Raw genomic sequence first — 27,683 nt, 5'->3', positions numbered from 1 at the left:
ACATCAGTCCATTCCCGTCAGTATGTTGTCCACGACATTTATCAGATGTTTACTCCTGTGTTCAATACATTGCTGGATCCAGTAAGTGCTCTACCAAGCCCCTATCTTTGCTCCTCACGAAAATGTTAACAGCTGTGAAGGAGAAACTTCAAACTTACTGTGCGACTACATATGCCAGAAGTTGTGTTAATGAAATGTGGATTCTAAAAAATTCTAAAGAACTGATCACTGTTCGTTGTCTTCACCTTGCATATATCACTACATACATGCAACCTATCATTTCCAACACCGTTTGCGACGTCACAAATAAACGTCAGTTTTACATGTCAGAAAGTAAAATTCTCAACAATACAGCAACATAAATGAATAGCCTTAGGGGTTGACATGTGATAAAAAGAATATCTCATGGTTTGTGTCTCAGGGAGAGAAAACACACAACTCGTTGAATATAAGTCGCATCAAATCACGAATCATGTGAGATCCCATATATCTAGCATTGTATCCATAGTTTAAAGCATTGACACAGGAGCAAATCTTCACATTAACTTCAATAACAGAACTAATTGGACAATTAGATAGACCAGACCAAATATTGTTTATGCTAAAACAAATCCAAAATCTTTGATACCCTACATATGTAAATAAAGATGTATCATAATTGGGTGCCTACTGTCGTCTCTACCATTATTTGGATAGCAGTAGTGAAAGAGAAAAATAAAAGTGTAAAAGTTATGAATTAAACGGATGAGTTCCACCCCTTTAAGAAATTGGAGTTTCGGCAAATTTATTTAGGCAATTTTAGTTTATGAGTTTTAAGTTTCAAAATTCCACCGTCACTTCTCCATACCACCCACGGTAGTTGAAAGTTAAGTTGGAATTTTCCATTCCTTATCAAGAATTTTAGGCTAACCTTTACTTTTATCTGAAAAACGGTGTAATGTGCCTGTAATTTAAGGCAGAACAAATTACAGCTGATACTCATTAGTATTCTTGTGAGATGACAAAGTTTCCTAGAATGGAGGTAATACTAGCAATGTATATGGATAAGACAATTTTCATATAAACATTAATGTTGATTTTTTTCTGAATATTTTATTACGACAAAATTAACAAAATCTACAGTTTATACACTTTCATGATTCTGCGATTGCTACACACACAACACACACTCCTCTCCTCCATTAGTTTAATACACATTGGCTGTGGAATATCCTCGATAATCCTAATGAGACTGCCAGCGCCAGACAACACGTTGATATTGTCACTTCCTCTAGCGGCAACAAAGATATTACCGAAAGAGTCTACATCAAGTCCACGGGGTACTTTCATTTTGATATGTTTATACTGCCACACGGTGTCTCCCTGGTCCGTGATGGCAGTTACTGTATTCAGGGAACAGTTACTGTACACAATATATCCATCTTTTGTTGTACTTATGTGAATATTGTAATTGCCTTCGACTTTATATTCTCTAAGTTTTTCACCAGACAGATTGAATTTTATAATCTTATTTCCACATGCTACATAACAAATTCCATTGTGTTGTGTTATTCCATACATTGTGTCGTTGATTTTGATACTTCGCAGTTTATGTAAATCAGACAAAGAAAAAACTTCTATAGACTTCGTTCCATCACACGTCACCAGTAATTCTTCTCCAGCTTGTATTGCTTCAAAAGGGTAACTCAGTCTATTAATGACTTCCGTGAATCTCCAGTCTTTGTTATAAATAAAACAACGTCCATCAGGTATGTAATCTGCAAATACAAAGTTACCATTGGACAGAAAATTCCCAGTCCACACAATTGGATTTTCTCCATCAATGCTGAATTCATTAACTAAAGATAACGCAATGTCATTTACATCGTACGTGATGCGACGATCAGACTCAGCATATTCAACATCTCCAAAAGATTCCATATTTCTCATTTCTTTCAAAACTTGTGACTTTTTTTCAGATATCGTTATCTGTTTCTTCGTGCATTTAAACCGTTTCAGCTGTAAGAGCCTCTCTTTCACTCTGTAATACGTCATCACCATTTCAGCGTCATTCTCCGTCTCTTTAACTCTTTCAATATTCCGGCAGCAGTAATTTGTACACTGTATACCATCAGTAAGTACATTTGTACATTCACTTAACTTCCCCCTTCCTTTCTTCAGCGCATCTGCTACCTCATCTAAATGTTTGTTCTTCAGTATGTCTAGGTGATCAACAAGTTCCTTGAATTCCCTTTCTGTTTTCTCTATGATTTTGTCCACTGAATTCTCTATTTCTGCTACATTTATCTCTTGTTCGCTCTTTGCTTTTGTCAGTTTCTTTTCCACGTTCTTCATATCACCTAAAAGAACATCCAGTTGGCGATTTTGTTTTATATTTTTTGCTGCATCTTCAACAGTATCAATACTTTCGCATTTTCTGTGACTTGTTCCTATACACACTGAACAACAGGACTGCTGGTGATCATTACAGAAGAATTTGACAGTTTCCCTTTTATGTTTTGGGCAGCTATGGATATTCCCTGATTCGGGAAATATGTTGCCAGATTTCATCTCGTTCAGTTGACATATGGTATGATCTCTTGAGAGCAATTGCCTTTTGTGATATTTGGTACACACCTTGCATAAATATTCAGTACAAGACAAGCAAAACCCGATAGCATTTTCACTTTCGTTTTCTCGTAAACAGGCATCACACAATTTCCCATCAGGTTTCTTAACGATTGTCTCTAAAACTTCATTCAACGGAAATAGCCCCGCCCACGCATCTGGCGTATCGAATGCACCAGGACAGGGTATGTACTCGCGGCATAATGGACAATTAAATCCCAAACGAAACTCTGTAGATTTACACACATTAACAATGTAGGAAGATAAACAACCGTGACAGAAGGAATGTGTACACGGTAAAAACCTCGGCGACTTGAACTTTTCGAAACATATAGAACACAATGTAACATCCTCCATCGAAGAACTGTCTAGGGATGTTGCCATCTTTATAAATGACAAATCAACTTTCGTTTTCATTTCAAATCCGGCGAATCGGCGTCTAAATTTTCGAAAACAAATGGAACACACCGTAATGTCTATAAATGAACTATTGTCAAGCACATACCAAACTAATAATTTCACTGTCCTTCCTGTGGAAAGAGATTATGGGAGAAAACTTTCATTCACACTGTACCACGGGTCACGGGACAAGACTGTGGCGTAGACCCTTAATAGAAAGTATAGTGTCATGAACATGGAAGCCTATGTGAGGCAAGAGTAAATGAAATAAAAAGAGTCTCTGCTTCAATCTATCGATACGTGAGTGACAGTTAAGGTGTTCTTCTTCTGAGATCAGAAATATTAACGTTTGATCAACATGCAGGTTTCGAAATATCGGCGCTTTCTAATAGTAAACGGTGGCGAATGTAGATATAATTTAAATACCCAGGCCTCAACAGTAATTATTGAAGTTTTGCGAGGAGGACTGACTCGTACATTCAACGACTGACTTGGCCATTTAAATCTGCGTATTGTATTGAAGCAGAAAATCGTTAAACATATTCAATGTCGAATGGTTGGTATAGTATTGTGGTAGGCCCGTTACGTTTTAAACCATTTGAAACTATTTGATTTGCCTGAGTTAAAATAAACCCACAAGGCCATTAATTCAGTTGTTGTTGTTTTTTTGCATGCATACATATATGGAAAATATATCACGATTAATGTTTTAGTTTTCCAACGTCAATGCATTATTATGAATCGAATATAAGTTTATAGTTTAGGGATTTTTTGACAGTAAATGTTGTTGATAAAAAAAAAAACAACAGTTGCTGTTTATCTCAAAAAATGAAATGTTGACCATTTCATTTTTTGGTTTGATTACTTATTATTCAAAGTATTTTGTATATTGTTGCAAATGTAAAACGTATATGTTACCAATTTTAATGCACCAGATACGCATTTCGACAAATAATGTCTCTTCAGTGATACTTAACCGAAATGTTTGAAATCCGAAATAACGATAAATTGCTAGAGCTATTTTAGCTATTTTAATGTAGATTCAATCCGCATTTGTTGAAAAACTTTGTTAACACTTGCACAACTGTGTACAACGTAAAAAGGCAGTTAGCATTTAAAAATGATTATGTTGATGTTTTTGAGAAGAAATGGAATGCGTGACATGGATTTATAGTTTTATATGATGTAGGAGATATATGTAATTGTATACATTAGCATTGATGTATTTAAGGTATTATCAATGTGATAACAGTACATTTGATATACATGTACACTTGACAACCTATCAGATTAACATTAATCTGTACATATCATAAGCCAGAGAAACTTCATTCTTTTCTATCCCTTTTCCTCTTTTTATCTTTGAATGAATGCACATTAGAGTAGATGTGTGAGTAAATGGTAGATAAAATACCCGTACTGTCGAGTTAGGTAGGTTTGTAAAGGCATGATGATAAACCCTGACTGTCATTATATGAATAAATGCTGTGTGAAGAAATTCTTTGTGGTTTGCTTATTACAAAATGTATAAAGGACTAAGACCATGTTTAGCTATATCGGCCCTGTGGTGTGTTAAAAAATAAAGCAGAATGAATTGAAATAAAATTGTTACCATTTGATAATATAATCTTTATACCATCGCGACGTACCAAGATTTCCCCGCCAAAACGTCAGCTTGTGGAATTCTATACAAGACAAAACCGGTATCGGTCTGGTTTTCTGCAGAAATCTCCACTTTTTTCAAATTTAGTCATATAATTCATATAAAACACGACCTTCGATCCAGAAACTGAATGTAGTCTATCAAAATCTATCAATACAAATAAATTTTGCACGAACGATTTTTTGGATCGAAAGGTGTGCTGTTGATGAATATCAACTTTGAATTAAATCAAGAGCAATCCGGAATTATTTATGTTTGTGAGAGTTGTGGGTATTTTATTAATTATGTTGCTTTGAAAAATTAAAACAATATACTTATGTGGAGTCTACATCATTTCCATGCAGAATACACCCCTATGTGGTGTTTTTATCACAGGTTTGTGCAGGAATTCTAAAAGCTATTGAATTTTGATGCGTAAACAAACGAATCTGCTGTCCGACAAATCGGACCTTCAATGCTATAGAAAGTTTTTATTTAGACGACACCAACAGAATTACTAAGATCAAAATGAAAAGAATTTATAGAACATGCATTGATATAACTAAAACTATTGCCGATATATCGAAAGTATAACGTTAACTAGGGCAAGTAAATGTATGAAGGATTTTTGAATGAGTAATGCCATAGACGTCGTAGCTTAGTGGTAAAGAGCACGTCCTTCAATCGGGAGATCCGGGTTCAATTCCTACCCGTGTCGATTTTTTTTTTTAAATCATACTGTTAACTACATTTTTCTTTGCGTTATTGAAAAATTAATTTCTTTCAAGACACTGAAGATAAAATTATACTTTAATACAAATAAAAATCAATAGGCCTATGTAATCACAGAACACCAAGAAAATATGCAAGGATTACAGATTACATTTTTTAAAATTAATTGAAAAAAAAAACACCCCAAAATACTTTATTTTCGGACTTGATTTTATTTCAAAGTATGTACCAGCAAAAGATAATGGAAAGGAAAGTTTTTCCAATGCATCTAATGTACAGAAGAAAAGTCAGAAAAAAGGTGAATCCATTAGCTATTTGTCATTTCCTGCAGAGTAAGAACTTTCTTGTTGAAACCACCACATGCTATATTGTGTAGCAAGTGTAGACATGTGTGTCAGTAAATTCACATCCAACAAAATTGTCACAACCAATCTCGGCCACTTCCTGAGACAAAGTCTCTACAGACAATTTCAATACCTCTCGACAGAACCAGGCCTGGGGTAATGGTAATTAAATGACAGCCAGTTTCAATGTAATGGGGGTGTAATGGACCATTTTTGCATTACAAGTAATGGTAATGTAATGCACACTGTACTGCACATTATTTTTCATTACATTTACACTACTTCAAATATTTGATGATATTTTGAAGATTTAGAATAATTCATTATATTAGTGATTGACTGAAGCATCTGAAAAATTGATGACAATCAAATGCAATGAATAACTTAATAGATATGTTTCCTAACATTGCTGAATATTTTGTGTACTTATATTAAAAATCATAATACAGAAATAATTTTTCTGCCATTTCTTTAATATCTGACAGTATGTTATGTAAATGTGTAATGTAAATTCACTCTCAAGTAATGTAATACATTATATTTCAAAATAGGAGTAATGGTAATGTGAAATTTTCTAGGTAATGTAAGGCGTTACATTGCTATGTAATTGACCTCAAGCCTGGATAGAACACCTTCTCATGCATATATGCAAGTGCCTTGGACCCCAACTTGTCATTTCCTCTTTTACAAGATTTTCAGCATTTCTTCATAGAGATAATTTTCCAACTGCAAGGTGTCCAAGATGATGAATTCAGACCTGACCAGTGTTTTTGACAATTTGTTAACTTTTGACTCTACACTTTTTATCAGGACAACCATTCTTGAACTCATTCAAAAAGGACATTTATTACGACATTCATAATTCAACATGCAGATTTTCATTTGAATCATCAAATATAAATTCTTCCAATTAATAACACCCCCCCCCCAAAAAAAAACCCACTTTAAAAACCTCCACAGGTATATTTCAAATGACATAGAACCATGGTATCAGGATGTCTCTGGAAGTGCCATGGGTTAATAAGGGTTAAACTTCAGAGTCGACATGTTTTTTCCAAGCAATATAGTCTTGTTTGGATCCAGTTTTTCCAGTTCTGATATAACTGCCTGATACTGTACAATGTAGGTGTCAATCTGGTCCCCCTATTGTGGGAATCTGTTTCCACATAACTGCTGTATAATCTGGTACCTTGCTATTGGCAGGCACAACAAGGAAGCTATTCCTGCAGTGATGTCCAACACTTATCCGCATGTGTCACTGATGCCACTATCATTGATGAATCTGATGGCAGTGATGATAGCATTATTGAGGAGTAGGAATATGGATTCTTGTCAATCTGATTCATGTCACCCTTGCCATACATTTTTGCTGTACATATTATATCATCCTGAAATTCAAATTACTCCAGTATTATATCATTATCAAAACTATATCATAAATGAAAGGTGAAGATAACAAACAGTGATCAATCTCATAACTCCTACAAGCAATACAAAATAGATAATTGGGCAAACACGGACCCCTGTATTATAATATTCATATAAAAGTTGTACTTTCATGCCCTCATGTATTTTCATTGATATAGAATTCAGAAAAATTACATTTATGTATTCGGTGGGAGATTGACATGTCTCCAACTAAACAATAGAGGACAGTTTAGCTACATGTACATTTCTGCATAAATAATTATATACACAAACATTTCATTTGAATTTGATTCCCCATCTAATAATTTTTGTTGTAGCTAATGTTGATATATTATCTTACTTCACAATTATCAGCAAATTCACAAAATATTTTTATCTTTCATACTCTTTCTTGTGGTAGATGTATGGAAAAATTTAATATTCAATAATATAAAGGAGATTTAAGCTAACAAAAAATTATATGCTTAAATCATGGTAGTACCCATGAAATTCAACATTCTCTGAGTGATTCTATGTCTAATCCCAATGAAGGCATGTAAGTTGTAAGCGTAATTGTTGAAATTAAGTTTGACATGTTTACAATTTATCTTGAAATAAGGCATATTTAAATTATAAAACCAAACTGTTCTTATGATTTTCCTGGCTTAATGGTGCTTTTAAGTATTTAAAAATTATTGAATGTAAAAATCATTCCGACTTTTCTAATCCATGTTTCCGCGTAAGGCCAAAAAAAAAAATATATATGTTAATTGGTTTCCACTTTCCCGACCTACCCTAATCAAAAATTTCTGTTGACCCCAACACATTTTTTTCTATTCTCACATATTTTGCAAATGTCATCACTACAACAAGAATATATTTATTGACTTATGAAGTTATTTATTATGCACTAATACCAGACAGATTCCAAAACACAGAAACAGTTTTTGTTTACAGTAAATTGAAGAAATGTATCGATTCATCATACAACTTTTATTTGATTACTAAATAATCACTAAGTTAAGTTTAAACATAGTAGAATACTAGAATACCAAATCATTCGAAAATTATTCAACCTATAACCCCCCACAGGCCTACATGTTACCCCAGAGACATATACCATTATGGAAATATACATCTTTTTACAATTATATGTCTCTTTAACCTATACAAATACTTTTTAGACCATACAATGATACATGGAAAGTTCAAAGTGTAAAGTGAGTCAAACATCATGTAAGAAAATTCAAATAGACCCGAGAAGGTCATGCACTCGGAATTGAAAATGGCATGATCGTGAAACAGCTGATTTTTCTGATCAGCTGATATACATACAATTTTAAATCTTAACAATATATAATTATAATAGATAAACAATAAATATATGTTGACAACAGTTAACAGATTTGTTGTGGGATTTCCAACAGCCCAGTGCGTGAATATTATGAGTTTATGTCAACACACCACAGGCGCACCATACTATACGTTCCATGCGACTTGTTTATTATTTTTAAGAGCAATCGGTACACCTATTTGGTTATACAGTTTAACGAGTAGAGGTGAAGTATATTCATATTTCTAAAACTTACGTTGAAATGCGATGAGTACATCCTCTGCAACTTCCACGAAAAGCGCAAACAGGTTAACGGCGAGGCGTGTGAAAATGGCCGAATGAAGGATTGAAAAATATGGTGTGCCATTCGGGCTATAAGTAAAATAACCTTCTTGCGTATTTGGGAAAGAAAATTTCTTTTTCAAGATCTTATTATATATTAAACCACTCATTGCATAATCATGTTTTACAATACGTTACCACTTCTAATAATATATAGCGACGTTGTATGACGCAATCTTAAAAAGTAGCGCAAATTATAGGATTTATACTAGTAATGTAAACCTAAAAATTGTGTTCTTTCACCAACTCTACATATAAAAACCAGTACATTACAGGAAAAGAACATGTTAGAGAATATTTCTAACAAAAAACTATTCACTTTGGACGTTAGGCCGAATTTTGATAAACATGGTCTTAGTCCTTTATCATACAGCTTTATTCGGTCATCCACACATATACAACACAAAACATTCTAAACGTACAAGAAGTTCGGAATCACATACATGTATATATCTATTTAGCTTCAGATATGTAGCTCTCTGGGAAATAACCCCTTATAAAATCCTTCAATTCACAGCTCGCGATCGAGGCCTTATATCGCTGTATTTTGTCATCGCCATATCATAATATAAAAAAAATATTTCTAACATTTTTCCCACTACACTTGTGTCCAAACATTCACGAATTTTATGTCCAGTGTTTGTGTTTATTATAAATGAACACCGAATATATACATATTGGATACAATGGATAGATACAAAGATCAGCAGGGTTCTAATTGACTGCTGACTAACATGGTAACGTCTACAAACGAAATGCTTTGAAGGTATGGCGTGTGTTCGGTTGACAAGAGACTTTAATGAATGTTTGGAGGTGAGTTTGGACACAAATTCATCGAGGAAACACGTAAGAAGTTAGTTCTTTGAGACGGCGATGCAAGAATATAGCGATTTTCCCGATTCAACTGTTAGTGTAATTTTCTGTGAAGTGCATGAACGGTTTTTCTGAAAGGTAGCTCTCGTCCGCCTCCGTGTTATGTTGAAGAGCTAAAGATAAGAAGCTACACATATATATTTTGGAAAAAAAATAATTATAATATTCGTGTTACCAGACTTAACAAAACTGGATATGTCAAAGGCGTAACACAGTGAATCCATGTGCATACACTGAGAACTACCCGTCTACCAATTGGAAAAATCATTTACAAAATTCAAAATGTTAACCTAAATTTGAAAAAGGAAAAATAAAGTTTTATGAAATGACTCAATTTCCCTTTTCCTAAAAACTACAATATCAAAGTTATTTTCTATACATTGAACAACACCAGAAAGACACTCGTAAACAAATATCAACTGTAAACCAGACAACTTACAGAGACTAGACGAATATCACTAAAATGCTGAGATAAAAACATTTTCAGGCCTGGAGAGTTCGGGTTAAGAGACAGAGTAGCTCGAGTAATAGCAGAGACCGACCTGAAATCCTGAAATCCACCCATCATTTACTACTTAGATATCCGTCGTTATACATAAAATGACTTTCCTAGTGTAATAATCCCCACATATAGATAACACTTGACACTCATTACACACATTTAGTGCATTTGAAATACCCATCACATTCCGTGTACATTTCAAAATACATTATGGAATGCGCTGATTTACAAAATGTTGTTCACAAAAAGATAATTAGCCTGACGATTCAAAGGCTATCACAGAAAAAGCAGTAGGATATGTAAATACAAATGAATGTGTAGGTATATGCATCGATCACATGGATACAACCCTAGATTAAACGTATAGATGCACGAAATCAGCGTAGTTAAAGCTTGAATGTATACACTCCTACATTCTCCAGCATTTAAAATTGATATTTCATTTGTTCATGATGCATCAGTTACCTAGCTACACTTTATATCTGAGCATGTGCTAAAGGGGCATTAACTTTACAGGACTAATTTTCGCGAGTTTTGTCCTTCGATGTTTCACGATGGTTTGAATGTCGCGGATTAACACCTTCGAATAGTTCGTCTTTACTCCCTAATCAATGTTTACTAGGATTACCTCCCGTGTTTCGTATAAAACATACTACATACGTTTTTACTTTCGGATAAGTTTTCACTATTGCTGGTAATGAGTTTTCGCTTCAGCTATTAAGATAAAAATTGTCACTTGTAATTTGGAGTTTGTTCACTAGTATTTTCGAATCCAAGAGGTCGTTTACATCTGTTCATTGATGTCGCTTCTACATTTGTTAAGAAAGAACAATCCCCAAGGGTTAGTGCTCCCCCATTGTCAATTCTACCTTGTTCCCCGCAAGATAGACGACCCTGAAGATGCAGGAATCACAGACGTGCACAATGACTCTGTGGAAAAAAAGTTTTCAATATTCTGTTGAGAAAACGTAACTAGGGATTATATGATACACATTCACCTGATACACGTTAAAGAATAACTAAATATGCATTGATAATGAACCATCAAAAGTTACACATCATTTTGCAAATAAATATAAACAAGATTACAGTTAGGAGTATTCTCCCCATCGACGTCCCTTGCATTTGGGGAAATACGATGATTTCAGACATGTGCGTCTGAAAGTGTTGTCAATACAAAATTTTAATGACAGGTGTAGGGGGTTTTATGTATAAAAAATAAGAACATTTTGTCTGAATTACCATTAATAGTGATAGAATAAAATCATCACTCTCCAGAATGAGTTTTAGAAAGCGGAAGGCCACCAAAGGCATGAATACGTTGCCAACTGACGTTGAACGAATTTACTCTAAAGCCAAAAACATAACATTTCTGGCTCACTTGTAATTAATTGGAACCAGACTGGTGTCAGCATCATTCCATTTGGGTAATGGACAATAGAGCGAGCAGGTAGAATCTTGTTTCAACAATAACTGCGGAGTTACCGTTTAGTGGTTTTTTTCGCGGGTTTGAAATTTACCGATTACTGGTTCAAAGGTATGCTAATACTAATACTTTTACCATAATAAATTTTGGCGGACAAGGAAGTTCTATCGCTGTTGCAAATAGTGAAGTCGCAATTGAGTCCATATTTGACGAGTGAAATTTTGGCGGAAAGCTATTTAACCGCTAAAACAAGCTAAATTTATCACCCCGCGGAAAAGCCCCGCTATCCGGTATCTTTTTTTTTTGTTTTGATTTTATCATTATAACATCTACTAATCAAATAATGTAAGAAATGTTAAATGAGAAATAGTTGTGTACTTTTCTTAAAGTCTTGAATTAGTAAATGACAAATATATTAAAAATTAAAGCATTTTACAGGTTCAAAACAAATCCAGATTAAAGGATATGACGACAAACACCAGATATCAACTTTACTATCAGTTCTTTTTTACCAAGGAACTACTAAAAATAATTTCCTGACTGAATGAAATTGATTTGAGAACGTCCTAAATTGAGTCGATATGTAGAAAAAAATATTTTGCCGAGTGTGACAGCTCCTTGAATAAAATAGCACTTTGCAATTTTGATCTTTTTAAAGGGCGATGGGAGAAAGACTTTTTAAACTTCTTGATGAAAAGGTCATTATAGTTGTTTTGTACCGAAACATGCACTGACCGCCTCCAACCTCTTTATGTACAAATGAATAATGATTTTAATTATTTGCTCAAAACAATTTCAAAATCATTACGCAAGTCAAGTCGAACGAAATCTTATATTGAAGTTGTAGAAATTGACATGAAATTATCTTTGATTAAACCTCTTCAAGCTAAGTGGTCTATGCAGGCTGTCGAAATTCTATCAAAAGAAAATGATCTGATCAAAGGTGCATTTGTATTTGTTGGCATTTAAATCTGTCTGTGTGCTGAGGGTGTAACTACACATACTATTATTGACTCCTAATAGTGATTAAATGCTACTTTGTACATATTTTATAGTTTCGTGTTTGAAAAACGAGATAACAAAATTGTTTCTAAATGTACTTAATATCTGATGAATGCATATGTAAGGTGAAGATAACGAACAGCGACCAATCTCATAATTCCTACAAGCAATACAAAATAGACAATTGGGCAAACACGGACCCCTGGACACACCAGAGGTGGGATCAGGTGCCTAGGAGGAGTAAGCATCCCCTGTTGACCGATCACACCCGCCGTGAGCCCCATATCCTGATCAGGTAAACGGAGTTATCCGCAGTGAAGATTAATTTGTCCATACCTCTATAGTTTAAATAATAAACTTCAACAAGTATTTTTATATATTCAATATCATTGTTTATATTTGATTTTTTGTAGAATCGCATTTATTGATATAATTTAAATATTTTCCTTTCGATTTCACTGAGCATATATTTCACTTTCCTGGTAATATAGGTTTTCGGAGAATGCTATCTCTACACATTCTCAACAAGACATGGTGCGTATTGCCACCATAAACAGTTGTTTTAGATAAAAGTTCAAAGGAGTTCGTAATCCTACTGGATTCGTGTCCGAATACTTTAGGTTGATCGGATTAATTAATTCTGACTCGCTGATTAAGAACAACGATATCTAAACACAACATAGACAGACACGTTAAGTATCCAACCCGAGAAAGAAAACACGAAATGCTTCATTTTAAAGAAAACATTCGGGAATGGGAAATACAACAAAGGCAAAGTCTCCTTGCTGCACAGGACTAAATACCTACTTTTATCACGTTTCCTCCTTTATCCAATGGATATCACCCATTACATAAAATATAATTCTTACACTGTTTACATTGTGAACTGAAAACGTTTATGACGACATACCGTACTGCACAGTCGATATGATTAATAGCAAATGTTACTTCCTTTCGAATTGTTGAGTTTCATAATTCAAAAGAATATTGAAGCAGAATGCAATGTCTTCTATTGAGATCTAAATGTGTATTTGTGGAGATTGTATTTGCTAAATTCATATTGCAATTGGTGGAGTGCAACATTGATTTCAAGAATGAATTTATCATTTTTTCGTTTGATGGAGGTATACGAGAAAAAGGACGGAAAAAGTTTTCCGTCTTTCTTTCGTGGTATACATCCATCCAACGACAAAATAATCAGTATATTCAAATGGACGTAGTAATTTGTGAATATACAAATTGAAAACCTTTAACTAAAACCGTTAATTTTTAATGGCGGCTTCCACGAACTATTGCTTACTGTTGAGCAAACGGGTTTCTTGTGGAGAGCAGTTTTAAAAGGATGAGTTAGAGATAAGTCCTGTTGAGAGAAAATTGTTGAAATTGTGTTGAGTGGGACTAAAATTAAGGTTCAATGTCTGTACTAACGTGCATGATCATGATTCTCTTGAGGGTTGTCACGGTGAACAAGTGAGTGTTACAGAGTTTTCTCTCTCTCGAGTTTTATCAGTGAATTCCTAAGGCGTCAAAGATCTCGTAACGTCTTACGGACGCCTCGTCTCGATGCCCACTCATCAACATTTTATACCGGAGTTCGAAACAATAGGAGTCAAGGGTTACGGTATTGCAGTATATCTGAGGCAGTGTGCGGTGTATCTGGTATTTGGGTTTGTGACAGTTGTCGCAAGGTAAAAATTAGACATATTTCCTGAAAGTCATGTTGGTAAAACTTTTAAATAGCAAACAAGTTCAACATAACATCGATTTGCACAATCAATGCAATCATTTACAAACGTTCTCATGCAACTGAAATAACCGATAGGAAAACTATACGGACGTAGCTTTTGTTGGAAAATTTACAAGTCATTCAAATGAACTCGATATATATCCTGTCAAATTTTTGTTTATCTGTTTGCTAGTGGAATAATCAAAATGAAAGTTAGATATGTATTTGATGACTGTAACTTCAAAGAATAGATATGGCGTGTATACATTTGTAAACAATAACATGCTTCCTAAGAGAAGAGCAGGAAAAATGTGTCTTCACGGAATCCTTCTAGAGATCAATAAAAAGTACACGTGTAGTTATTAGTTATCGGATGATTGATTAAATAATGTGACCGACTTTCATTTTTGAATAGGATAACTGATAAAACAATACCGATCACATTATTTCTCTCGTATCTAGTACATATATTTTCGGAATCGTTATTACACAATCACTAATGAGTGTGGATGGATAAAAGTAAACTAATGGCAAATTGTTAATTTCATACCCATTTACAAAATCTGAATAGGCACTTTTCACATCATTTCACTGTGATAAAGTTTCCTTTCATTATATGGCGGAGGGTAAGTTGTGAGATTCATAATACTCAAGAAAATTGTAGTGAATTATTCTTCATTAACGGCAAACTGACAACTCAACTGTATGACAAACGGGATGATTTCAGCTTCTCCATCGTCAACTTCCCATATTTGTGTAGCAATATTCCATTATTACCTGCATATGGGGTTTATATATCTTAACTGATTCGATATGCAAGAGTCTGTTCTGGGTATAGTCAGTTTTTAAATCGAGGTAAGCTACTGACAAACAAGTTGATGGTACAGGGATTTCAACAGTCTCGATTGAAGTCAGCATTTCGCAAATTCTATGGTCGTTATAACGATCTAGTTCGTCAATACAACCTCGCATTGGGTCAAATGCTGTCTGACGTGTTTCATATCGATTGTTAAGCCGTTCTTGGCACACTGATTTTGACTGCGGATAAATCCGTTAGCATGATCAGGATATAGGGCTCACGGCGTGTGTAACCGTCCAACAGGGGATGCTTATTCCTCCTAGGCACCCGATCCCACCTTTGGTGTGTCCAGGGGTCCGTGTTTGCTCAACTATCTATTTTATATCGCTTATAGGAGTTATGAGATTGATCAGAGTTCGTTATCTTCACCTTGCATTATGTAGTGCATTGGAGAACAGTCGTCCTAAATTGGATGCCTACTAAACGAGGTTAATTACGTCACATCGTCTCGTGAAAATAAAGACAACCGACTACATACAATCTGATCAAATTTTGCTGAATAAACAAGTGAAGGTTAGAAAATGGACTGATTATGTGAAATATCAATACCTATTAGAGTAAGAGACAAATTGCAAGTCAATGCATCGAAGTCATGCAAACTAAAATGCCGTGGACACAGAATGAATTGCAATCAATATTTGTCAGTATACCGTATACCGTATTCATCAACAACGTAGATATTCGCTATGCATGACTTTGCACTGTATTGTTGATCAAGTATTTTATAATGACACTGCATGACAATGACTATTCAGTGATGTCTAGACTTATTTACAGGACCGTATACACCTTCTGAAACAGACTACTCTGTATGCTATTAATGGATTGTTCTTAGCTCACCTGATCGCCTGTTACCTGTCATTTGTCCGTCTCTGTCCGTCCGTCTGTAAACTTTTTACATTTTCGACTTCTTCCCCAGAACAACAGGGCCAATTTCAACCAAACTTGGTCAAGAGCATCCTTGGGTGAAGGGCGTTCAAGTTTGTTCAAATGAAGGGCCATGTTCCTTTCAAAGAGGGAGATAATCACCAAAATGCAAAAATAGGGTAGGGTTATTTAATATAAGAATCTGTTTAAGAACCACTGGGCCAGAAAAGCTGAAAAATACAAGAAAGCTTTCTGACATTGTGCAGATTCAAGTTTATTCAAATCATAGTCCCGGAGGTTGGATGGGGTCACAATAGGGGATCAAAGTATTACATACAAATATATAGGAAAAATCTTTAAAAATCTTCTTCTCAAGAACCACTGAACCAGAAAAGCTGATATTTATGTGAAAGCTTTCTGACATAGTGCAGATTCAAGTTTATAAAAATCATGGCCCCCAGGGGTAGGATTGGGCCTGAAGCGGGATCAAAATTTTGCATACAAATATAGGGACAATCTTTAAAAATCTTCTCAAAAACTATTAGGCCAAGAAAGTGGAAATTTACATGAAAGTTTTCTAACATAGTGCAGATTGAAATTTGTTCAAATCATGGCCCCCGGGGATAGGATGGGCCATAATAGTTTTATACAGTTTCATAATAGATCAAAGTTTTACATACAAATATATATGGAAAATCTTCTCAAAAACTACCAGGAAAATTGAAATTTACATGAAAGCTTTCTGACATAGTGTAGATTCAATTTTATGGAAATCATGGCCCCCGGAGGGTAAGATGAGGCGACAATAGGGGATGAAACTTTTACATACAAATGTATAGGGAAAATCATTACAAATCTTGTTCTGAAAAATCACTCGACCAGAAATGTTTACTTTCACATGAAAGCTTCCTGATATACAGTGAAACTTCTCCAAACCGGCCGGCTCTCGGACCGGAAAAAACGGCCGGTTTAGAGGGATGGCCGGTATACCGATAATTTAGCAATGATAGACATTTTATCTCAATATTCACAAACTAGGTACTGTTCACTTTGATCTGGTGATCTATGATCAATTATCGGTGGAGATTAAATTAGTCCGCTTGTACTTAAAGGTAATTATGAATTACAAAAAATATTCTCGCTGAAATCATCTTTCAAACTGAAAATTTATAACAGGATACATAAAGAAAACACAGAGACCTATTATTGGAATCCCTCTTACCTATAAAAACTCTGTTTACATTCATCGCTTATGTCATTAACAATTTTGTTTTGACGTTTTTAAAAAGTACAGTAGTAAATATGAAATTGTAATTTGAATATTTATTTGGAATTTTAAGTCTATGGAAACCAAGAAAATTTAATATATCTTTTAATAATTATCATTAACAGTCATGGGTTTGTTCTTTATTAACTACCGCTTATATCCATACGACAGTATGGTGATACAATATGACGTTCGATTCCGTATTCATTTAATATGTTCCTAACTGTTTTTTACATTTTGTACAGAATTTGGAAGGGTCTCTTGGATTAGCTAAGTGTCAATTAACACCCTTGACAGCACAGGTAAACAATAGAAATTAAAGAGGCCACTAGTGTGTTTCACACCTCCGGTCGATAATTTCCCACCTGGCCGGTCAGTCAGTCAATTTGCACACCTGGACGATCAACCTCTGACCAAAATTTTCTTGTCTTCAAAACGTGGCCGGTATGTTAAGGGTAAATTACACATGTTTGTTAACAAATGTACTTTAAAAAAGTGGCCGATGTCCGGTTTTCAGGGGTGGCCGGTTTTGTAAGACTTTCTTTGTAAGGAAATGTTAAGATTTCTGCCGGGACTTTGAAAATCGGCCGATATTCAGGGAGAACCGGTTTTCTGAGGGGCCGGTTTGGAGAAGTTTCACTGTAGTTCACATTCGAATTTTGAAAAAAATCATGACCCCCTGGAGTAGGTCGGGCCACAATAGGGATCTCAGTTCTACATGCAAACATGCAGGGAAAATCTTTACATATGAGCCAAGGTGACTCAGGTGAGCGATGTGGCCCACGGGCCTCTTGTTTCGTGTAAATCTACTGGTGATAAATGACAGAAACAGAGAGAGGATAATTTTTTGTATGTATTAGGTTTCATAAATTCATCGTATCTCTCATCACCATTCTTCAGAGCATGGATACGGTTTCAATACAGAGGACCTTAAATAAAATCTCAAGACAGAGGGCCGTAATAAAATCTCAAGACGGAGGACCTTAAATAAAATCTTAAGACAGAGAACCTTATATAAAATCTCAAGACGGAGAACTTACATAACATCTCAGGACATTCAAGGCAGGGGACCTCGAATAAGAGACTTTAGATAAGAGATCAAGATGTAAGACCTTAAATAAAACTCAAGATGGAGGATCATGAACAAGCTATTTTATATATGATGAAAATCCACATTTGTTTTGCGAATATTACTTCCAAACATTCAGTGTACACACACATATCTGTCTACAAAGCATGTACTGCATTTAGTGGGAGTCCCCTCCGTGGAGTGTATATATCTCTTTGTCTACACAGCATGTACAGTATTTAACGGGAGTCCCCTCCGTGGAGTGTATATATATATATATATATATATATCCATGTCTACACAGTATGTACTGTATTTAGTGGGAGTCCCCTTCGTGGAGTGTATATATATATATCCCCCTGTCTACACAGCATGTACTGTATTTAGTGGGGGTCCCCTCTGTGGAGTATATATATATATTCCCCTGTCTACACAGCATGTACTGTATTTAGTGGGGGTCCCCTCTGTGGAGTATATATATATATTCCCCTGTCTACACAGCATGTACTGTATTTAGCAGGAGTTCCCTCCGTGGTGGGTACATATACCCCGTCTGCTGTGCATGCTATGTGTTCTGTGGAGTGATTTGCTTTCATACAGGGCGATGTTTACTAACAGTGTATGCTATGTGTGTTGGTTATCAGCAGTTTGGATTTAATATAAAACTTCTTAACAGCTGATATACCTGTAGAGACCCAGTTTAGAAAAGGTCCTTAGTTTCCCTTGCTTGTCATAAGAGGTAACTAAATAGGGTGGTCTTTCCAATGAGATAGCAAAAGCCTAGACCCCGTGTCACAACAGATGTGGCAATATAAAGATCCCTCCTTGCTCAAAAGCTGTAAGTTCAGAGCATAAGTGTAAATTTTGCAGCCTTTCACTGACAATGGTGACGACTCCATATGAGTGAAATGTTTTCAAGCGGAACATCAAACAATATACACCATAGTAGCCAATAACATTGTGTCATTGACAGTTGGCCTAAACTGAATTTGTAGCATGCATTTAAATTCAAGTTAGATTGCCAGCTAATGATATGTTTTGTCTATCCTTAAACAGCTGTTTAAATAACCAACACTACTTTGTGACAAATCGAAACTTGCTGTTTTAGTGACCACAGTTTCAGGATGCTGGTATTTTAGTCGTTATGTGATGATATGATAGGATTGATTTAGCTAGAATTGTGAGTAAGCTTTCAGATCTAGAAACATGTAGTCATGCAGTATCCATCATTTCCATGACATCATCATGTCAAAAATTCTATGTCTGGAATTATGAAATTATCCAATGCCATTTTGATTTCTTTACTGCAAACTTAACATTATTGGTAATCTCTATTCACTGGCAGCCTTAATTTCCATGCTCTTCCATGTTAATGATCTCTATTCACTGGCAGCTTTAATTCCCATGCTCTTCCATGTTAATGATTTAGATTTGTTTTCAAATGATCACATATTGTTTACTAGATGTTTTCCATTTTCATTTCAGTTGCGAAAAGCTTACTTTAAACAGTTAGAAGAAATCACTAGCCTAAAAGAGCAGATATCGTTAAAAGACAAACGGATACGGCAGCTAGAGGAAGAAATCTCCATGTTAAAAATCCCGGTCACTCGGGACGACGTCGGACCGGATCACAGTGACTGCTGAAGTGCCAACTCTCAAGTCCCCAATGTGCTAGTCCTTGTTCTCGCATTAACCATTCCAGCCAGTCCAAATGTAGGTGTGCATTTTCTTGACCAGTAGAAGTACAAGTCGACAGAGACCGGTCTTGCGTTCAATGCACCTTTGAACTTTTAAACTTTGTTTCCACATTGCATTGCGTCCTGTTTTGGAGGTAATAGAGCTATAGCATGATTTCAAGAGACAATGATCTGGATGCAAAATTGAACATTTGAACTTTGCTTCTGAGTTGTAATGTGTTCCTGTTTTGGAGGTAATAGATCTATAGCAAGATATCATGTGACATTGATCTGGATGTAATCTATTTATAGCAAGATATCACGTGACATTGATCAGGATGTAATCTATTTATAGCATGATATCACGTGATAATGATCTGGATGTAATCTATTTATAGCAAGATATCACGTGACATTGATCTGGATGTAATCTATTTATAGCAAGATATCACGTGACATTGATCACGATGTAATCTATTTATAGCATGATATCACGTGATGATGATCTGGATGTAATCTATTTATAGCAAGATATCACGTGACATTGATCTGGATGTAATCTATTTATAGCATGATATCACGTGACAATGATCTGGATTTGATCAGCCATGCGATGTGCCAGACAGTGAGTCCCTCTGTAAGTTTATGATTTTAGACACTCTAGAGTCTATTACAGTACAATAATATCAACACACAACATCACAAGACCTTTACTAGTTTTGTGCTTGTGCTGTCAAAATGAGGGACGTGAATTTGGTGCGACTTTTAAACGGGAGATGAGTGACGAGAGGTTGATGTGACTTTATTGGGATATGGAAGGTGTCTTTTACCTGTATGCATTGTGGTATTATTATCTGAGATGAGTGACATTGTGAATGTATGTATATGGGTTTTTAAAGAATGAGATACATTCCACGTTCACTAATCATCTGACTTTGATCAACCTCGTTTTTAATCGAATGTTTTGTGTAATTTAGAAATGCATTAGCTGTGTATGTACTTATTGTAGGACCTAGATTATGGACAATTGTACCATGTTCATGACCATTTTTATTTTTAGCTCAGACCTACAGAAGAATATAGATACCTATGATGCATGCTTCCATATTAAATCTTATGTATAGTGATTTATTCACCAGTATAGTGTAACACGGTTATAGCAAACCTCCAGGGCTTGTGAAGAGTTGGGTCATTCTCCACTCATAGGCAAATTATCATTCCACAGTAAGTGTAAATTCATTATAACTGTGTTCATTATAAGCTTGTTGCACTGTTCATACAGCTTTGTCACAGTTGCAGGAGACTTCCAAAGATCAATTCTATGAGTTACTGTAAAAAATCACGGTCATGATTTACATTTACTACAAGATTTGATAACTGTTAACAAAGATTGTCGTAACCAATGAGTGATTTTACAAACTGTGTTTTATTTATACAGGTACAGCAGTGTTGTTTTTTTGTGATTTTTATGTGATATTCAATGTGTACAGTAATCTCTATTCTTTGTTTGTTGACGTGTTCAGGGGTGGATCCAGGATATTTCAAGGTGGGGTTATAATTCACGATGTTAGAAACCAATTTTGTACTTGCAATTTTATTTAGTAGTCACAAACTCCTACTGTCAGATGGGATTCACTGTCAGATTGGATTCATTGTCAGATGGGATTTGATGGGATTCACTGTCAGATGCGAACCAATATTAGGGAGGAACCACTGTTAGATATGAAATCCACTGTCATTATTGGGAAATCTACTGCTGGGGAATGAATTTTCATTACTAAAGAGCTAAGCATCAAAATGACTGAAATCGGTACTTGCAACACTTGTGGACATCCCTGATATGTGAATAAAATTTGGTTTTAACATGGAAGTTTTAATATCCCTTTACAATTTTATCACAGAAACATAGAGTTCCCAAGTGCCTGACTTCCTGTAGTATACTTCCTCCCAGATAGATCCGCCTATGCTTACTGGTAATGCTTATTTAACACTGATTCATTATTTAGATTGTTCTAGACTACACTTGTTTCGTAGTTGTGTTTCATCTCAGAAATTGAGGGTTTTTTATTTTTGTATGTTTGTGTGCCAGATAATTAGTACATCTTCAGAGACATGCTTGTGAATGGTGAATCCATAATGTTATTAAAGAGGGAGGAAGTTCTTTGTTTGATATTTGCATGGACAGAGTTTAACAATTTTCGGAAAATTCCATCCTTAGATTTTTGGAGCTTTGGTGGGCGTTTCACAATGTTCTCATTTTTGTAACATTGAAAACACTGTAGACATATGACTTCTGATACTAATGTGACAGGATTAAATTGATCGTAGATAAAACAAATGATTTCTAATACAGTTAAACATACTTATAGTGAAGTGCTAAGGTGAACAATTACAGTAAAACATGCTTATAATAGTGAAGTGCTAGGGCGAACACTTTTATATTAAAACATACTTGTAATTAATTACTGGGGATGAACAATTTCAATTCATTATAAACGTGATTTGTTATACCTCAGAAATTTATAGCACAATTTAAAAATTACGGGAAATAAAAGTCACTTCGCTGTAAACGTGAATTCATTATAAGAGTGTTTGATGTAATTGTGCTTTACTGTAAGTTTGAAATTATTATAAAGGTGTTTTTATTGTATATTTACATTTTCTAAACTTGAAGGACATTTTGTTTGATTTGTTAAGGAAGTTACCTACTTGTAGAATATTAAAGTATACCTCTAATTAGACAGGAACTGCCAGACACTAATTGATAATTGTTCATATTGGTGATAACTCATTGGGCATTGTAACTCATTTTGCTCAGATATAACTTGATTACAGATATACTTAAAGTGTGTGGTAATGTAGACAATGTTCAGTTTGTCTTAATTTGATTTTAGTGAAGTTTTATGTTTTATGATTTAACAACTTGTGTATTCTGATTTCAGAATTACCCCCACCACTAAAAATATGCAACGTGTCCAAATGTTCTTATCAAAAGTAACATTAAATCAAATATTTAAATCAAATATTTGACCATGATAGACATCTTAATTTTAATAATCTTTTTACAATCTTTCCAGAATTCATTCCTGTTCATGTTGTATACAAAAAACAAAACTACAAACATTGATATTGACACATTTTAACACATTACATATACATCACGCTATCATTGACAAGTATGAAACTGTTTTCAAACAGAAGAGGACTGCCTGTTTTATGAAAATAAGTCGTTATGATTTTATTTATGAAAATAAGTAATTCTGTGTTTTTATTTAAACTTGTAGTTCTGTTTCTTTTTATCAAAGCAGGTGATTCAGATTTTCTTTTAGCAGATAATGATAAGGTTTATTTTTAAAAAGTAGAACTGATTCTTTTAATAAAACAAGTGAGTTGGACATTTTTTTTTTAATCATTGCAAATAATTTTTATTGTTGGTCGCATTTTTTATCACGGCAAGTAGAGCTAAGTTATGGTATAGACAAATTTAACTTATAATGTACATATTAACTTTGCTTTATATACATTCCGGGAACTTGCTGTAAATTAGATAGGAACTAGTCTGCATTTCTAGCGCTGTAGGAATATCGGGATACATGACTGATATTATGAGTATAATAGATTTCTGCTCTATAGTGTGGCTAGCTTTAAACACATACAAGGGATGCTGTAGATAACAGCATGAGAAACGTTGGAGTTATTCGGACGACCGTTGTACTGAATTTAAATTCAGATCCTAACGTTGGACTTACATTACTGTAAGCAGTACAGACAAAGTCTAGTTATACAGGAAAATACAGTTATAGCGAACCTCCTGCGCCATTAAAACAGCACAACAGACAAAGTCTAGTTTAACAGTAGAAGACAGTTATAGCGAATCTCCAGGGCCATCAAAAACAGTTTCTTTTAACAAGGAGAATAAATACGACTTAAATTTGTTATAAGCTTGAATTCGTTATAAGCGTAAATTCGTAATAATATTGCTTTACTATGTTGCTGCTAAATCATTCCAACTAATTGTCCAAAAATTATGATATCGAGTTACATGTATTTCAGCCATAGCCTAACTTTGATAGCGTAGAAATAATTTAAGTAAAATAATATGTAGTTCACAAATATAACGTAGAATATCTGTTCAAATTAAAATACGTGTGTCTTTCGTTACACAATCACAGATCTGTCTCATTCATCAGGAAACAAAAACCAAACCCAATATCAATCCATATTCTATCAACAATGTTTGTTAAAATGTTATCCATCTATTAAAACTACCAAACGGAAGACCGTCAGCGTGTATGATAGGGTTATTATTGTGTGAGCAAAGAAATGAATGACAGCTTTTTATATATTTACTTGTATAATCAAAATGTAATACAGGAAGTATTGATGCTATTCCGATGAACTGTATTTAGTATATACCGTTTGTCTATAACAGGTATATACTTTTTTATGTATTTTTTTGTTTGTTTATAAGATGTATAGCATTCCATGTCTACACGTGTACGCATTATTGTAAATGAAAAGAAATAAAACGTTTTTGTATTTATTTGAATTCTTTATTTTGGACGCTGCAGATCTTCAACACTTTCGCTTGTATTAACTTACAAAGATTTCCTTTGTACAGTTTTGTTAACTCAAAGAATAAACATGTTAAATATAGATAAATTAATTCTATACACTCTTTAGAATTTTAGATAATACTATTATTTCTAATTTAAAGTATAAACTTTTTTTTTCATAAATACAATGTATTAACAAAAGCATTGATTAATGTAAAAAAAAATGTTTCATTGTAATTCTAAATAAGGTATGGATGTGTTGGCTCATGACTTGTGAAAACTCGCGATTAAAAATATAGCTCTTGACACAGATTTTGACTACGCATAACTCCATTTACCTGATCAAGATATATGGCTTATGGCGGATGTAACCGGTCAACAGGGGATACTCTCTCTTCATACGCACCGAATTCCACCTCTGGAATGTCTAATGGCCCGTGTTTGCCCTATTCTCAAGTTGATCACTGTTTCGTATCTTCACATTTTTAGGTCAAAGTAATTAGTTGTGTACCCAAGTAACTCGGGATTGTTTTCGCGACATTCTCACAATATCGGCCGAATGTTGAGACAAGTTGCTTACTTACCCAACTAACTCGGACATATAATCTCGACATTCTCTAAAAACATTGGCCCAATATTTTCTCATCTAACCTCGGTACCCTAGAATGATTGGTACAGTGTTGTGATGAAATCAGATCCTTACTGAGAAGCACGGGAGAATAATCGAAGGTTGTGGCGGCCACGATCGATGTTAGAATGCCACAGAAAATATCTTTTAACGATAATGGATGTATAATATTTAATACCGAGCGAAGCTCGGACGGGCCGAAGGCCCGTCCGCGAAGCAAGGCTCTAAATGCAACACGTATGTAAAAGAAAAAAGTCAAATTCAGCAAAAGAAAAAGAGATAATTTCTATATACGTCCACTTAAATTTTCGTGATCCATATGGGCGCCGCCATTTATTTTTTCATTACCTGCTTCAACAGTTATTCGTGTTTTATTTTGAATGCCAATAATAGAAGACTCTGACGTGCAATTCGTAATTTAAACACCCAATTTGTTCAAAATGAATAGTATAATTATCATTATAAAAGGTTTTAGCAAATAATTACATATAACACCATAATACGACTAAATAGATGAAAGAATTCATGAGTTTCTTTGAATAAAAATTTACGATAAAATTACGGTTACTTTTTTACCATTTTGAATTTATTGGTTAATTTTGTTTGGTTTTATAACGGCCTTTTTCATTGCATACGGAATGTATTATTGTTGTTTATAATTGTTTGCTTTGAAAAAGAGAAAAAAGTCGAGGCTAAATGTGACGTCACAATGCACAGTTGACGTCGCCTTGCGTTTTATTTCCCGCGTTCAATGAATAGGCGGATCCTGTAAAACTGTTCTCCCCATATAAACCCCTTGAATATTGAGATCTTACTGGGTTTTTAGCGCAAGGAAAATTTCTTTAAAAATATATATTTTTAAATGAATCATAATCTACCGTACTTAACGGAATTATGATTACCACTTGGGACACTCCAATGACCATTACATGCTCCGCTCGGTCCAACGGTCACACCGTATACATATTATATACGATCTACATTTTCCCTTCCTTTAACGCTGATATTTGGAGTACCTTTGAACATTTCATGGATGGATGCCAATTTTTGTGAACTTGCAATCCGATTACGCTTCAGTAAAACGATTCCTGATTAGTCCTTTATTATTTGTCAATAATATGACCTCAAATACTATGCTGTCAGATCCGTCTCCGGTGTAACAGTTAGAGCAGATCTGATCTTGATTCGCAACTTCCGAGATATCAGCTCTTTTGTGATGGAGGTATGTTCAGTATTCTGTTGAACGCTTTGTTGGGTACAATATGTATACATACAGTATAGACTGGCTATGTAAATAAGGATACCAGTTCTGAAAGCGTAGATTTTGTTTATATCAACCGTTGGTATACGTTAAACTGATCATATGAAGAATAATGTTTTTTTTTTTAATTCAGCCATTGAATTAAATATGAAATTATTGTTTATTTTCTCTTCCACGTGAGTGATATTTTATCAAAGAAAGATGGTGATTATCGATTTTTGTTTGAGCTATTTTATTATCAAATACTCATATACTTAACTAAATGTATGTGTCCTTGCAGTTCGGGTGGTTGCATGATGTCTGGTAATCACCCTTTAGACAATACATGATAAGCATTTGTACGCACCGCGTGATTACGAAAACATATTGCGCCTCACCGTGCGTAAGAGGTCAATAAAGGAAAATAAGTATTGGGTGTTTATCTTCCTACATTGAAAATGTGTGTAAATCTTCGGAGCCTCGTTTGGGATTTAATTGTCCATTATGCCGTGAGTACATTCCCATTGATGATACCTTAGGTGAGCCAGAAAAGTGGGCAGAACTTTTTCCTGAAAACGATATATTGGGAAAACTTTTAAGGGAATCAGAACAAACACACTACCAGGCTTGCTTACGACAGAGCGAAGTAGTGGATGCAACCGATTTTTGTTTCTTTTACATGGAATATTTGTGCAAATTGTGTACAAAATATCATAGAAGAAGTCTAACAACACTTGACCATAAGACAGTACCAGTGAATGAAATGAAAGGAATGAATATTACACCGAGAATTGGTAGAGAAAATATGTGTTCAACACATCAGGATAGAAAACTAGAGCTATTCTGTAACGATCACGAAGAGCCATGCTGCGCAATGTGTGTCAGTACGGTACACAGAACATGCGAAAGTGTTGATGCTATACAGAAAACTGCTGAGACTCTCATAGAGATTCTTAGTCATAATTTCGACAGCCTGTCAGAAGACATACACATTCTTGAAAACAAATTAGTAGATGCAAAGAAGGAACAAGAAAGGTTCGTTACAGAAATGGATGCTAAAGCAGACCAGATTACAGAAAATACCACGAGAGAAATTCGCGTTGCTATTAATCACTTGCAGTATCTGAAAAATGAGTATCTAACGAAAATGCCTACTGCTGGAAAGAGAAATAAGGAAAAATACTAA

At 34.7% G+C, this 27,683-nt stretch overlaps 2 protein-coding genes and 1 long non-coding RNA gene across 3 annotated transcripts; 1 reads left to right on the top strand and 2 right to left on the bottom strand.

The window, feature by feature from the left end:
* Positions 1–1,116: 1,116 nt before the first annotated feature.
* Positions 1,117–2,550, bottom strand: LOC125661051 (uncharacterized). The gene has a single exon (XM_056147421.1). The coding sequence runs from the start codon at positions 2,548–2,550 to the stop codon at positions 1,117–1,119; it is 1,434 nt and encodes a 477-aa protein (XP_056003396.1).
* A 3,020-nt stretch (positions 2,551–5,570) lies between these two features.
* LOC125654300 (uncharacterized) lies at positions 5,571–9,110 on the bottom strand. The gene is made up of 2 exons (XR_008798248.1): positions 8,721–9,110; positions 5,571–7,112 (listed from the first exon to the last, which is right to left on the bottom strand). It is a non-coding gene; the product is annotated as an uncharacterized LOC125654300 (long non-coding RNA).
* Positions 9,111–27,269: 18,159 nt separating this feature from the next.
* LOC130049587 (E3 ubiquitin-protein ligase TRIM63-like) lies at positions 27,270–27,683 on the top strand. The gene has a single exon (XM_056147420.1). It carries the CDS (start codon positions 27,270–27,272, stop codon positions 27,681–27,683), a length of 414 nt encoding a protein of 137 aa, XP_056003395.1.

This window comes from Ostrea edulis, chromosome 8 (assembly GCF_947568905.1).
Source record: "Ostrea edulis chromosome 8, xbOstEdul1.1, whole genome shotgun sequence".
Taxonomy (NCBI): Eukaryota; Metazoa; Mollusca; class Bivalvia; order Ostreida; family Ostreidae; genus Ostrea; species Ostrea edulis.
This window is presented reverse-complemented; position numbering and strand designations above follow the sequence as displayed.

Bases quoted from the DNA above. Each gene is read 5' to 3' on its own strand.
- LOC125661051 (XM_056147421.1), bottom strand. From the start codon at position 2,550: ATGAAATCTGGCAACATATTTCCCGAATCAGGGAATATCCATAGCTGC.
- LOC130049587 (XM_056147420.1), top strand. From the start codon at position 27,270: ATGAATATTACACCGAGAATTGGTAGAGAAAATATGTGTTCAACACAT.